The sequence below is a fragment of the Necator americanus genome, chromosome III (assembly GCF_031761385.1).
Source record: "Necator americanus strain Aroian chromosome III, whole genome shotgun sequence".
Classification (NCBI taxonomy): domain Eukaryota; kingdom Metazoa; phylum Nematoda; class Chromadorea; order Rhabditida; family Ancylostomatidae; genus Necator; species Necator americanus.
Window position 1 is genome coordinate 36,689,213 of NC_087373.1, and position 13,935 is coordinate 36,703,147.

Below are 13,935 nucleotides of genomic sequence, written 5' to 3' on the forward strand. Positions count from 1 at the left end.
TCAAAACTGCTACACTTGGAGAGCATCCGCACTTGATTTTACACCTACATTCATTCGACATGGTAACAATTTCAAAACAGAATCCGGAGTAGTCCGAGTTTTTCTTTCTTTTCTCTTGAAAAATCAGCGCAGAAAAATGTGCTAACATGAAATGAGGTAAACATAATTATTTTACTACTGATAAAGTTTATTTATTTATTTATTTATTTATTTATTTATTTATTTATTCGCATACACAGATAGTGCACCAAAAAGAAAAAAACACATTTGTCTATGTCAGGATAGTTAAGAAAAAGTCGGCAAACTCATTGTCAGGGGGGGCCTGACGCAATCCTTTTCGTGGCGAAAACGCATCAACATGTCGTCATTTCAGATCATTTAAAGGTACTTAGGTACTATTAAGTACTATTAAGTTAGGTACTATTAAGCAGCCGTCTGCAGGCGGTCTCCACTAATTTCTTACGAAGTAATGTTACCAACCTGAGCCAAACATGCACACGAATAGATATGCGGAATGGTAGATGGGAGTGAAAGGCGACATATGCAGTTGGTACGGCTATAAAATGGTTCGCAACGTCTCATTTAGTTTCAAAATCTAAGCGGAATTATTGCGCGGTCCTACTGCACTAGGGCACATCATTCGTCGGACCCTTATCACCCCAAATATGTGACTTTTGTCACTCCATTCTATCGCATTCTGTTGTCGATGTACTGATCTGACGCCGTGGGACTTGTCCCACCCCACCCTACGGCTTTGCGTGACTTTTTTTTAACGAACAACGAGTATATCGTACTTCACCACAACTTTTTCGAAGGATTTCAATGATCGTTCAGATGATGTCGCAGTTCAGATTTCTTCTGTTGCTTGATTTGTTCTCCTTCAGTAATGAATACAAATTTGAAGTAACAACACTTTCGTTAAGTTTCTGCCATAGAACTAAAACTGCATTTTTGTTTTTACAGGAACATACGCAATTTGAAGGCATATCTTGAAGTGTGGGACTATGTTCTCGTCTTTCTTGTCATCTACTCATCTAACAATCACTACAAAAAACATCGTCAACATGAAATGCAAACGCGAAACGACACACAAAGGACAGAATAAGCCCGTTACTATATAGCATGATAATGATTATTACCACCAATCACCTACTCAGACAAAGTCACTTTCACAACAAAACATGAAACATGATAAAACCGCAATATAAAAGCTTCTCCTGGCGAGGAGTACGAGAATTTTGTGGTCAGCAATTCTTGGCCCTGGTTGGTTAACGTCAACCGAAGAAATGTTTCGCTACTTGCTTCTTGCAGTTCTTTTCCAGGTGAGTTTATACTTGCTGAACACTACTACAATTGTTCTTGGAGTTCAGGTGCCAAGGAGAAAATAAACGGATTTCCCGTGAATGTTGATTGCGGGCGCTCAGTAACCATCAAGCGCAGACCCGTGCAGGGGCGCCGCCCACGCGGCTGTGAACTCTGCAGGCAGCCAAAGAGACTTCTCTGCGACTACAAGGTCGATGGTTCGGAACCGCCACAGGGCTAGTCACCCTCTTCATCACTTTAGGGTAAACTAGGGTTAAACCTGTATACAAGAACAAAAATACTGACCTGCAATATCAGCCGGTTGTTGCAAGTCATTGCATAAGCGGGTCACGCATGTTCTTGCTTATGAGAAGTAAATATTCCAAACTTATGGGGCCGTAGCAAACTCCTCTCTAGGTCAGTTTAACTGGCCGAACAGATGGTCTCGTCATCGCGTGCGTCTGACTGAAGTCAAAGTTAGGCCACATAGTGAAGAAGCAAACTTCTCTGCGTCTTCTCGTCGGATGTGAAGCCAAGGTTATACGTTTTAAGCGTCAAAATAGGTGGTGTGGACGAGTTTACCCGTCATAACGATTGCGTAACACCATTCCTCGATTCGAAACTACGAAAAATGAAGAAGTCAAATATACCATGATTCACTACTTAAAACTTGGGACTGATAAGCTCACTGCGAGGTGATCCTCGATTGCCATGCCCGTTTACCGTAACTCGACGGGCGGTTGGTGGGGCATGTAGCAGTGAGGATTCACCACCGCACCTAAGCATCGAGAATGACTTTCTCACTTAATCGACGGGCTGATGTCATCGCCTGACGCGATTACCCGCATCTTCGCCGAGGTGTGCCGTCCTTGAACCTAGCTCTGCCCAACCTTCTCGATCTTCCGCGAGAGCTTGCACAGAATCAATCCATTCGTCGCTATTCCATATTCTGCGAAACCTTACGTCTCGCCTGAACTGCCTATCCACGCCGAGTGTCCTCAGGTCCTCTTTTACCACCTCAGTCCAGAAGTTTCGTTTTCGGCCAGGTGGCTTCTTCCAGCTCGAACCCGACGAACTCTTCAGAACTCGCTGAACAAAGCGATCTGCCGGTCTCCTTAATATATGACCGAAGAAGCGAAGACGATTTACTTTAGCCACTTTCGATGGCGGTGCAAGATGTTGATGTTTTCCACGTGTCATCCGCCGGTATACCACATCAATTTCTGCGTAAAGATCTTGATTGTGACATACCCTAGGCCAAAAGTAGCCAAGTAGCCGTCTAAGCAGCTTTCGTTTCGTGCAGTCAAGCCTCTCCATAACCGTTGATGGTGCTGCCCAAGTCTCCGATCCGTACATCGTGATAAGGCGAATTGCGGATATTTAGACTCGCAGCTTGACTTCGTGGGTGATGAGGGGCGACCACAGGCATTTCGTTAAGGAGTTAAATGCAGAAGTGGCCTTAGCGCATCTTTGCTGAACATCTCTCTCGTAGCTGCCATTGTTCTTCAGCGTACAGCCTAGGTAACAGAACTCATCGACGAGTTCTATCGGTTGTCCGTCCACCCTGATTCTCGTTGGTGGTCTCGAAGAGATCCACATCTGCTTGCATTTATCAGGGCGTAGGCGTAGTCCATAGGCTGCAGCCAGCTTCGATGCAAAGTTGACAACATGTTGAAGTTTCGTACTTTTTTCCGCAAATATAGCAACATCGTTGGCGTACTCGAGGTCAGTCCAAGGGTACCCTGATGGTGCCAAGACAATGTCGACAGGACACTGGTCGACTGTTCTTCGCATAATGTCGTCGATTGCGAAGTTGAACAGGAAAGGTCCTGCCACTGCCCCTTGTCTTACTCCAGTTACCACTTCAAACGGTGTTGTACATCCGGCTGGTGTTCGAACTGCAGCAGTTGTTCGTTGATTCATGTCATCAAGCAAGCGAACGAACTTTCCTGGTTCTCCATCGGCGCGGAGCGCGTTGAGAAGACGGCCTCGGTGAGGAGGAGAGTCGAACGCGGCTTCAAAGTCTAGAAACGCTAGTTGCATTGGCTTCGAATACCGCTGCCAGATTTCGATCACTCTCCTGACGATGAACACCTGGTCAGTCGTAGATCGGCTAGGACGAAAGCCAGCTTGCTCGTCGCGCGTTGTTTCTTCGCGACGTTTAATGAGTCGATCCAGGATAATGCGCTCCAATACCTTGTACATAACACGCAGCAAAGAGATTCCTCGATAATTCCTGGGGTCCGTGACGGATAACTTCTTGTGGAGGGGAATTATGATAGCGTGTCTCCACGAATCGGGTATCCTTTTAGGCGAAAATTTTTTTTTCTGCATTCATCGTCTTTCCGACCTGCCATGTCGATTTTCGGTTGAGGAGGAGCTCCTCGGTTTCTCTTGTGAAACCGTATCTTGAAGCTGAGAAGAACTGGACGGTGGCCAGAGTCGAACTCGACGTCCCAAACAGTTCTAGATTTTCGGATATCTGAAGAGGAATGTTGCTCGCCAGAACGTAGTCGAGCTGAAGCTTAAGAGTCTTCATCTTCCGCTTGCGCTGCTCTTCAGGCGTTAAAGGGGTTGACCCCTGCCACGTGAGCTGATGGCGTCAATGATTCCTCTTAAACGTGTAAACGATGATGAGGCCCGTCTGTTCGCACAAGTCGACCAGACGGTCACCGTTGTCCGACGTACGCTCCGCTGCATAGTACCATTTTCCTAGCACATCGGATTGCTGTTCGAGTCCCATCTTCGCATTTGCGTCGATTCCAACAATGACCACCTGCTGGCTTGGTATTTTAGACATCAAAGCTTTGAGTTCATCATAGAAGGCGTCCTTAGTGTTGTCCTCAGCGGTTTCCGTAGGTGCGTGAGCACTTACGATCCAGAGTTTACGTCCTCTGCGATCCCGCAGTCGTAAAAAGGCGCATCTAGACGACGTTGAGCCAAATTCCTCCACTAGGTTCTTGTAATCGTTCCTCACAGCTACCGCGCAGCCACCTACTTTGTTCTCATCACCATTGCCGCAGTATATGGTGTAATTTTCGATGCTGATGACGGGCCGATCTCTCATGTGTGTTTCCTGCAGTGCAGCAAAAGGCACACAGAGATATCGCAGGAGTCTGGATAGAGCGGCTTGTTGGAGTTCACTCGATAGTGTTCGGCAGTTCAGCGTGAAAATTAGTAAAAATTAGTAAAAGAGCGCCTTCGACGTCTTTACACTCGCTCGGTTGTGTGCATGAGCGGGTGTGTGCAGCAGGGGGACTGTAATGCACGATTTGAAGAATTGCGTGTGAGCTGCGGTGAACCTGTCGCTGTGGATCAGACAAATATAAGCATTGGTCCCTTCACAAACAATATCGAAATGTTTAGAATTTATTTCCATGGACTTCCGGAAAAGATAATGGTGGCGAAGATGAACCATACATCACTGTAAGCTTCAATTCTCTGGAAGCACATCCAAATTTACCAAGAGCAGTGAGATATTTAAAAAGAGACTCCGGTGTACTGGTATGTGTTGTGCAATTCTCAGCAGTTAAGACTGAGATCTCTACCTCTATATCACGTTTGCAGTTGTACCGCTTCCATAAACTGATGAAAGACGCAAATTTTCACATAATTTCCTTCGAGGTTGGCGACCGATTGACTGCACATTACGCCCTGAAAGGAGTTGACTGTCCTCAGGTGACATCACTTGATCCGTCCATTCCCAGCAACCAATCAATGGACATTTCCAGTTCATAAACTTCTTGCTTCTGTCCGCAAAAGGTGTCTACCATATTCGGGACGCTTTTGTCGTTTGCAATGAGAAAGAAGTAAACATGAATATTTGTCTGAACGATTCTTGCCCCGAAATAACTAGTGACATGCCTGTTGAAGATGAGGAGGAAGACCCTCCTAATAAGGCTTCTAAAATGATAAGGATGAAATACTTTCCTAATGAGTTGCCAGATGAGATTATTTTTCAGTAATAAAGTCTCTTTACTGTATCGTTACTGTGTGTCACAAACAAGCATACGTACATTTCTGTTGATTTCCGTCTTGAAGCGGTCATTCCTCTCCAAGATTTTTGTGTATGATAAATCTACGAGTAACTCTCCGTATAATAATTTTTCTCCTTTGATCCTTAATAAACGCACTCCGCTTTTGATTTTTCTTTTGTTCTTCGAAATAAAGTCAATGCACAGAGCTTTTAGTCAAAGAACAAAGAAATTCGTTAACGCCTGAGCTGAGTGAACAGGAGAAAAAAAAAACATAAGAAATGCTTACTGAAGTAGAAACATTTCTAGTCAATGACAGGATTCTGCTAATTTATGTTCATTCACTCAGGTAAACTCGTAGAAAAATAGGACCATAGCCCCAGTGGGACCGAATGTTGTCGAATCGTATTTCCGCTAATCTTTTTCGATTCTGTTGGATCAATCTCTCTCAACGCTTTGCCTTTACAAGATTGGAAATCCTTTGTCCCGGTTTTTCTGCAAATTTTCCTCAAAGACTAAAAATTTTTGAGCCTAAACAACGGTGGGCACAGTATTCCTCAATCTTGCTGGAAAAATATTTATGGTGCAACACTGTGCAAGCGGCCACGTACAGAGCTGTCGGTGCATTGAAAAATGCTTCAGGGTGGTGCAACAGGCACAGGTCCGATAGGCAGGAGCCGGACCTTCCTCAGATGAAGGAGGTCTACCCCATGGAGTGCAGTTCAAGTGACGAGGATCTCTTTGCTAACCGCCCAAAAGAGAAAGAGATTATTTCGCCACCCATCCAGATGTGAAGGGGTCGGAGCATCGGCTCCGACTATCGCATTTATGATTGCTACATCTTTTTTTATTCTTACAAATTTTATTCTTTTTTTATTCCTGGAGGTATCACCACAGCACTTGCCAAGCAACCTCCTTTCTCAAAGATATTGTTAAAATGTTGTGCTTTTGTGAACGGTCACGAGCTATTCTGTGTTCTAAGGTGAGCGCTGTGCTTGGTAAAAAGACGTTATTCCTCTCCACCTTGACGGATAAAGCAAAGGATTCAACGGAAAATGAGGGCGATAATTCGATGAATCTACAGTTCCAGGAGAAATACGGCACTATTGTTGCGCATGTATGGTTAGTCGAACAAAAATCATTTTAGTTATTTATTTTCTTGGGAAAAATGTAGTTGGACCACTCACTGGTACCTTTATCTCTCGCTCCAGCTTACTTTTTTCTCTTAGTAGCTTTAGTTTACATGTCATAGATCCTTTAATGGCATCACCTCACAAATCGGGGTGGTGCGGATTTCAGGTGGAGTATTCGTATACAGCATAGTAGATTATGGAGAGGGGGGTGATTCCGTCCATTCCTTCTTGATTGCCGTAAAAAAACTGTCCGGAAGATGCGGCTCGTGCACAAGGCTGGCGCGCTTCAATCTAACTGCTTTTGGAAAATAGTGCGCCGGAACGCTCGAAGCTGTATCTTCGGGGCCGTTTTCTACGGTAATTAGGAAGAAATGGAGGGAATCACCCTTCTCTCTATAATCTACGATCCCCTATACGAATACTCCACTGGAAATCCGTACCACTCCAGATTCGTGGGGTGATGCCTTTAAGACTAATGCTTAGGCCTTAGGGCCGCTATTGATGTGATTATTTACTTCGAGAAATAAGGGAACCACTGAATGTACTACTCTCCCCCAACTGCATTTTGTCCATTTTCTTAGCCTTTTAAGCTTTATTTCCAGGTATAATGACGGCTACATGATTGTTGGATTTGAAAAAGGATTTGTCGTGTGCATTTCTGCTCATCCATCAGAGATGGGGCAGGTAAACGTTAAGAGCATGTTTAATCCTTTAGAGAAAATGAGTCGTTACAAATAGCTGAAAAAAAGCTGTTTGGTAGTTTAGATTTGAAGTTTTTGCGGATTGAGCTTGTTCTTAAAATTCTACCATTATTTAGTATTATTAAGTTCAGTCATTGCGTTTGTATTCAGGAGATCTTCAGCGTAGCAGAGTACAAAACGTATCTTGCTTCTGTAGCCGCTAGTCAACCTTTCGGGAAGATCCTTAGTATTGGAGATCATCAGTGAGTGTTTTGTGCGATTTCCGCGAGGAACTTAACTAAGTTGGACATTTTTAATCTTAATTTAATTTAATTTTAATTTGAAGGATCAAAATCCGCGAGATGAGGGAACTAAATGACATTTTCGTTATAATGGAAGTGGACACCGAAAAGGGTGGGTGGACGGGTTTTGTCAACTACTTTAATATCCTTTTTTTTTATTTAGACTTTTCGATCTTATTTTGTTTTTCAGCTATAATACTATGTACGTTATTTTATTTTTTTTTTTTTGAATTTTGTTTGACGAGCAGAGTCTGAAATTTACAACATCAGCATAAAATTATCCATAATGATCAGAGTCAGAAAGCTTTACTTTTTCCTCTCTCCTTTCCAGACTTATCCCAAATAGAGTGCTCAATTGACGGCCAGCTTGTGGCAGTAGCAGCTCGAGGCGGTGGATTGTCAGTTTATCTGACGAAAATGCCTTCAATGGGTGCTGCTTTTGGTGATACTGTAGCAGTGCTGTCTTCTCTAAATCAAGTCACATATTTGCCTGAAGGAGATAAGGCAAGCAATTGTTTGAATTTTATATGGTAGTTAAGTATGAACGGGTGTAGCGCAGTTGGTTAGGGGATCCGCTGCTTGCACGATAAATCGGTGGTTCGAATCCGCCCTAGCGCTGACCAAGTCTTTCATCCCTCCAGGGTTGATAAATTGGTACCAGACCTGTCTGGGAGGATAAAAACACTGGGTTGACACATCGGCTAGCCACCGCAAGTTATTCGATAGGCCATTTACACGTTCGTGAACCTCAAACGATTCTGAATTGATGTGAACGTGGGGGCGCATCCCAAGCGGATTGATTAACGCCAGCAACTTTATCCTTTATCTTTTTATGGTAGTTAAAATAAGTGATCTTTATAGCAGCGCAGTATCGTCATAAACATAGCAATAGAGCCGTCGTTAATCGCTGTGGGTCCATCTCACATCGCTGTTGCAACGAATAATCGTGTGTGGATGTACGATGTTCATCAGCTTGGTAAGCATGTACGGATTTTCTCTTTTAATAGTATGAAGTATAAAAGACATTGCGAATAGTTTTTTTTCTGAAATTTTATGGTTATTTATAGTAGCTAGTTTTACATCCTATTTTCTTGGACTTTTCTTGAGATTTGAGAGATTTGTGAAGAAAGGTAATGTTTGGGATTTTTACTTACAAACATTTCCCGTATTCTTCCTGCATGATTTTTCTGCCCGAAGGAAGTTCCACAAATTTTCATAATGATTTCCATGCGTTACGTTTCCATAGTTCTCAACTACTTCCATGTAAAATGGAAACGTGCCGTTCGATTAGAGAAATAAATTTATATTATTTGCGAAGTGTGGAACAGCATTCGCTAAATAACTGGATTTCTCTGATTGATTCAGGTTCAAACCAGCCGGTTGCGGAAGGCGATTACTTATCGACTGTGAACGATGTGAAACTTAATGATGAATATATCTGTGTAGTGATGGAAGGAAAAGCCCGGCTTCACAGAGTGTGTTTATTTCTATAATACCAGTTGATAGTCGAATTTAAGCAACAGCCAAGATTGTTAACAAACCTTATTACGGCTAACATTTCGGCGTTGTCGCCTTCGTCAGAGCCTGGAAAGTAAGAACATTTGTAATATATCCTCTCAAATGCCTCATCCAGAACAAGTCATCATCGCCTAGGATATTACACCCGGAAACAAAAAAAACAAAAAATCCCAAATAGTTGTGCATACTTCAGTAGCCGCATTGCCGTGATGTTAGCGGATATCCGCGTGGCGCAATCGCTCCGCTGATACTAATTAGGATGCGACCCGCATATGACCCCGTAGATCAAACCCGCAAAGGTCTTGATACAGAGCCAGCTCGTTGATCACGGCTAAGCACTCTTCCTTTCTATTCATTTTTGGACCTTTTGCATTTATCCAAAACGCTTCTAAAGTTCTTCGAGCTATAATTTCGGGTTTGTACGATAGAATTGTGACAGCTATGCAGAAAGGAACGTTTTCATGACATTGTCTGCGGTGAACTCCGAGGGCAGTTGCTGCATTCGATTGTTTCATCCCCCTTAGATGTTCTTTAATGCGAACACAAAGGGGTCGCCCTGTTTAATGTATTGGTCCTCACATGTTTTGCACGAAATTAGATAGACTACACCAGAGACCATGCAGTCCCCTTCCTTCCCGAATGGGCATATTACAGAGTCTGGAGTGAGACAGAAGCGATCGTACATCCTATTTCGAACAAGTTGCTTTTTGAGATTTGTTGGAAGTATTTCCACAATTCTCACTTGGTCCTCGAGACCGCATTTCACCAGACTAGCCCGTATAGCTTTACTCAAGTCGTCGGTTATGAAGAGCAGGCAGAAATTGATCTTATTTCAAGATTTCAATAACCTTCACAGACTTCACAGAGTATGTTTATTTCTATAATACCACTATTTACTAAGTATGTGGTTGCTATCTAATATCGGTACTTAACTCTTTTTCTCTTATTCTCTTCACTTTTTCTTCGCTTTCACTCTCTGTTTGATTTCTCTCCATCAATGCGCTCCTGAAAGAAGAAGTGCATTCACTGACTATCCAGACAGCTCACGTGGATCTTCAAAACTCAAGAAAGCGTGAGATTAGCACATTTTTTGGATATCCAAGTGTTGTTGAAAGGGTGACAAAAGATTATTATTATTACTATTATTATCCAACCAGTTAGCTCAAATTAGTTTAGTTATTCCAATCATTTACTTCTTTTTTCAGTTAAATAACTTAGGCAAAATATAAAGAACCATTTCCCCAACATGTTCCATTACAGTTATGTTATTTTATTTTTTGTTATTTTTATTTTGTTTCTAAGCTGTTCGTTAACTCTGAATACCTTTATAACTCCATGTTTCTCAAAATAACAGATACTTGTTACACGACACTACATGTAAACGTAATTCAGATAATCAACTCTGATTCCTATCCATCAATTACGTTTCCGGAACAATCCAGAAACTCGAAACTCCTTGCAGCTGCCCTTTCAAACCATTTTCTCATTTTCAGTACAGAGGTATTTCCACTAAATTCTTATTTTTTTAAAAGAAATACAATCAGAACCGTTTCAGGCAAGCTACTTGGTGTTTTTCTCAATTGCTGAATGGTGTGTGGTTAGTGAATATCGTCACACTTCTCCTATTCGACAAATCCATCCGGATGCGGATGGGCTTAGGACTGCTATACTCGATGAGAGGACTGATACTTGGATATACAGGTGAGACGTTTCACAATTTATTTGAAATGGAGGAAAGCTTTAGACTGTTCAAAACTAATATTCTTGAGAAAGCAACATAGTATTGTGTTCCAGTCCTGTGGATGACTCAATGCACAAGTTACCAGCTATCGGTAGCGCAGTTCATGTGAGTTTTAGAACAAACTACTCTTGTTGCAATTCTTATTTTCTTCTCAATTTCTCAATTTCTTATTCTTTATTTAGGTATTACGTCTAGATTTATTTATTCTTCATTTATTATCTAGATTTCTAGTCACAAAGAAATACCTATCGATCACCCCACGAATCTGGGGAGGTACGGATTTCAGGTGGGTTATACCTATGCGTGACCGTAGATGGTGGGAAAGAGGGTAATTCCGTTCATATCTTCCTGCATCACTGTAAACAGACGGCTTCGGAATGCGGTTCCTTACGACGTCCTCTATTGCAGCGCACCACCCTTGCGCCCCGCCCCCGTCTAGGATTCGTGGAAAATCCATTCGGACGCCTCGATAGGCAATTCATTTCATTCGACGAATCGCAGGCGAGGTCGAAGCACAAATGTGGAGCGTTTCAATAGAAGTCGTACGAAACAACGCTCTGGGGTCGTGCGTTGCACCGATGCAGGAAGAAATGAACGGAATCACTCTCTCCCCCACAATCTACGACACTGTATAGTCATTACCCGCCTGAAACCCGTACCACCCCAGATTCGTGGGGTGATGCCTTTAAGGAATTTTTCTACTGATTTAGCCTTTTTTCCAGTACAAATCGGCTCTATGGGAAACGTTCACAATTGATCGCGATACGTTTGTTGTGTACGATAACACCAGTATTTACGTATATTTGCTGAATAGAAGTCAGATAGAGGGTTAGTAAGTCTTTTTTTCATTTACTTATCTCATTTTTCTCTTAAAATATTCGTCATCTTGCTTAATTTGAACTGTAGTTATACATTTTCAGGTGAATCTGTTATTTATATCGGTAGCACCAAGTTACCATTCGCGCACACTCCTTTGATGTTGAGTAAGGTTGGTGTTAAGAATTACTGTCAATTGCTGTCAGATGGTTCATTTTTGATGGTATTAGAATGTTGAACTTCTTTGTGTCGTTTTGATTATATTTAGGAATATAGGGAAAATATCATTTACAAAAAAATAAGGAAAAAAATTGTGTAAGGTTACATGTGTAAACATACAGGTACATGGGTTAAAATCATGGTCTCTAGGCAGGTATCTAACAACCAGAGGACCACAAACGCTGAATAAGCAAATAAATACAAATATATTAGAAAATATAGTTACATATCTACTGAAATATAGGTTTTACTTCCCAAGTAACTCATTTACGCGATATAACAATAATTAATTATCGATATTATATGGTATGATGATTATTTTACCAATAGTTCAACAATTTCAGTTAATGATATTATTTATTTGTACTGTGACTTATATTTTTACATATTACATTTATTTGATATTACTACATATATTATTATATTATTTGATATTAATTTTTCTTCGAGCTATCAGATTAACTACAAAAGGTTTAATAGTAATTAGGTTAAAGGCATCACCTCACGAATCTGAGGTGATACGGATTTCAGGTGGAGTATTCGTATACGGGATCGTAGATTATGGGGAAAAGGGTGATTCCGTCCATTTCTTCCTATTTACCGTAAAAAACGGCCCGGAAGATACGGCTTTGAGCGCTCCGGTGCGTGCGCTACTTTCTACAACGAGTTCGATTGGAGCGCGCCAGCCTTGTGCACGCGCCGCATCTTGCGTTTTTTTACGGCAATTGGGAAAAAATGGACGGAATCACCATCTTCTCCATAATCTACTATGCCGTATACGAATATTCCACCTGAAATCCGTGCCACCTCACATTCGTGGGGTGATACCTTTAAATGCGGTCATGTGTATGAGAGAAACAGAATCTCAGATTTTTTTTTAATTTTATAAATTATTATAATTAAGTTATAGTTTTTTTTAAGAATTTTGTTTTTTTTTCTTTTCACTAGCTATTTTTGAAAGTGTCTTTGAAATGCTTATCTGTGAGAGCAAAAGAAGACATACCCAACTCACCGTCCTAAAGCTTTGGACAAAGGAGGAGCACACCGTTGGAGATTTCTAATGTTGATTTGATACCAAAAAACTTTGATAACTTTAGTAATTCACCAACATTTAGGGTATTGTACATTGTTTAACGTCTTCTGGAAAGACTAGTAGTGTACTGCTGGAAAGTCATCGTACTGATACTGTACTAGAAGGGAAACCTCAAACTGTGGTATGTTTCTGTTACAGTATTAGAAGAAAGAAACTTCAAAAAATGGTTTAATTTCTACTATGCTTGCATTCATTTTATTATTATTTTTATCTTCATTTCATTTTTTTTATTTTCTAGATTCGAGATCTGTTAAAACAAGCTCTTCTGCTGAAAAGGTGAGCGTTTCCGTTATTTCTTGATGTAAGATGGTGGTTACGATTATTTCTGACTTGAGAGCCTTTTTTCGTCTTTCATGCTGTTTTCCATGCGTTTTATATCATTTTAAAGAATTTGGGAAACATTAAGAGTACTTGGGATCTTTTTTTTAAATTATGAATCTCTTTTGTGTAATGCGATCGACTTTCGATTGATTTTGATTTCTCAGGATCATTTGTGGCATTGATAGAACAAATCTGCCTGGAATTCTCATGCACAGATTTGTACGCAACTGCTAGCACGACTATGTTTGTTCTGAACTGGAAAATCTGTTTGGGTGTAAGAGTTGTACTGTATGAACTCGAGTGTCTTTACTACTATAAGGAAATATGGCGTAGGCACATACGTTTCCGGATCGGATAAAAAAAACATCCGAGTAGCGCCAGCATATCATTTGAAGTCAAGGAAATTAGTGAGTGAAAAGGAAACGCCACTTCATCACAACAGAACTCACTTAGAGGATAAATCCCAAGACACATGAACACGCGACTTCTGAGGCATTCCCAGAAGCACTTGATCACGGGAATTTTTGGACGTTTTATTATGTAAGTCGTCTGTAATCACACATTTAGCATATCCGAACACACTACTGTAGTATCCAAACATCCTGAGTTCTCTGCAGTGCAGGGCGAGATGTGGTTCTTGGTCTGAATAGAGTCTTCCAGTGAAAGACTCACCCCGTCTTTTAACTTTCTGACCTACTTAAGTTCTGTACGGGTGTATCAGAAATATGCGTTGAATTTTTTATTTGTCAAAATTTTATTCCTTTTTTTGTTGTCCAGAATGTAAGCGCTATCATCTAGGCAGTGATAGGATTGAATTTTTAATGTACGAGTGGATA

General features: G+C 41.3%; 4 protein-coding genes across 8 annotated transcripts; 1 reads left to right on the top strand and 3 right to left on the bottom strand.

Annotated features, from left to right (window-relative positions):
• Window positions 1-2,124: 2,124 nt before the first annotated feature.
• On the bottom strand, window positions 2,125-2,658 carry RB195_012117 (uncharacterized protein; the record flags this gene model as incomplete). 2 transcript variants are annotated; one of them, XM_064193821.1, is made up of 1 exon in its annotated part: window positions 2,125-2,658. In XM_064193821.1, the coding sequence occupies one exon, from the start codon at window positions 2,656-2,658 to the stop codon at window positions 2,125-2,127; it is 534 nt and encodes a 177-aa protein (XP_064051403.1). The 2 variants fall into 2 exon arrangements, with proteins under 2 accessions (XP_064051403.1, XP_064051404.1); XM_064193820.1 differs by having other exon boundaries at window positions 2,125-2,619.
• Window positions 2,659-2,682: 24 nt separating this feature from the next.
• RB195_012118 (uncharacterized protein) lies at window positions 2,683-3,507 on the bottom strand (the record flags this gene model as incomplete). The annotated part of the gene is made up of 1 exon (XM_064193822.1): window positions 2,683-3,507. One exon carries the CDS (start codon window positions 3,505-3,507, stop codon window positions 2,683-2,685), a length of 825 nt encoding a protein of 274 aa, XP_064051405.1.
• A 397-nt stretch (window positions 3,508-3,904) lies between these two features.
• Window positions 3,905-4,369, bottom strand: RB195_012119 (uncharacterized protein; the record flags this gene model as incomplete). The annotated part of the gene is made up of 1 exon (XM_064193823.1): window positions 3,905-4,369. The coding sequence occupies one exon, from the start codon at window positions 4,367-4,369 to the stop codon at window positions 3,905-3,907; it is 465 nt and encodes a 154-aa protein (XP_064051406.1).
• Window positions 4,370-4,534: 165 nt separating this feature from the next.
• On the top strand, window positions 4,535-13,333 carry RB195_012120 (uncharacterized protein; the record flags this gene model as incomplete). 4 transcript variants are annotated; one of them, XM_064193827.1, is made up of 19 exons in its annotated part: window positions 4,535-4,588; window positions 4,669-4,806; window positions 4,870-4,980; window positions 5,034-5,111; window positions 6,259-6,398; window positions 7,012-7,093; window positions 7,261-7,352; window positions 7,436-7,503; window positions 7,723-7,895; window positions 8,253-8,367; window positions 8,757-8,866; window positions 10,302-10,409; window positions 10,465-10,610; window positions 10,704-10,755; window positions 10,874-10,936; window positions 11,373-11,478; window positions 11,571-11,638; window positions 12,801-12,899; window positions 13,017-13,058. In XM_064193827.1, 19 exons carry the CDS (start codon window positions 4,535-4,537, stop codon window positions 13,056-13,058), a joined length of 1,845 nt encoding a protein of 614 aa, XP_064051407.1. The 4 variants fall into 4 exon arrangements, with proteins under 4 accessions (XP_064051407.1, XP_064051408.1, XP_064051409.1 ...); XM_064193826.1 differs by lacking the exon at window positions 10,874-10,936; XM_064193825.1 differs by lacking the exons at window positions 4,535-4,588; window positions 4,669-4,806; window positions 4,870-4,980; window positions 5,034-5,111; window positions 10,874-10,936 and adding an exon at window positions 13,264-13,333 and having other exon boundaries at window positions 6,214-6,398; window positions 13,017-13,054.
• Between the last annotated feature and the right edge of the window lie 602 nt (window positions 13,334-13,935).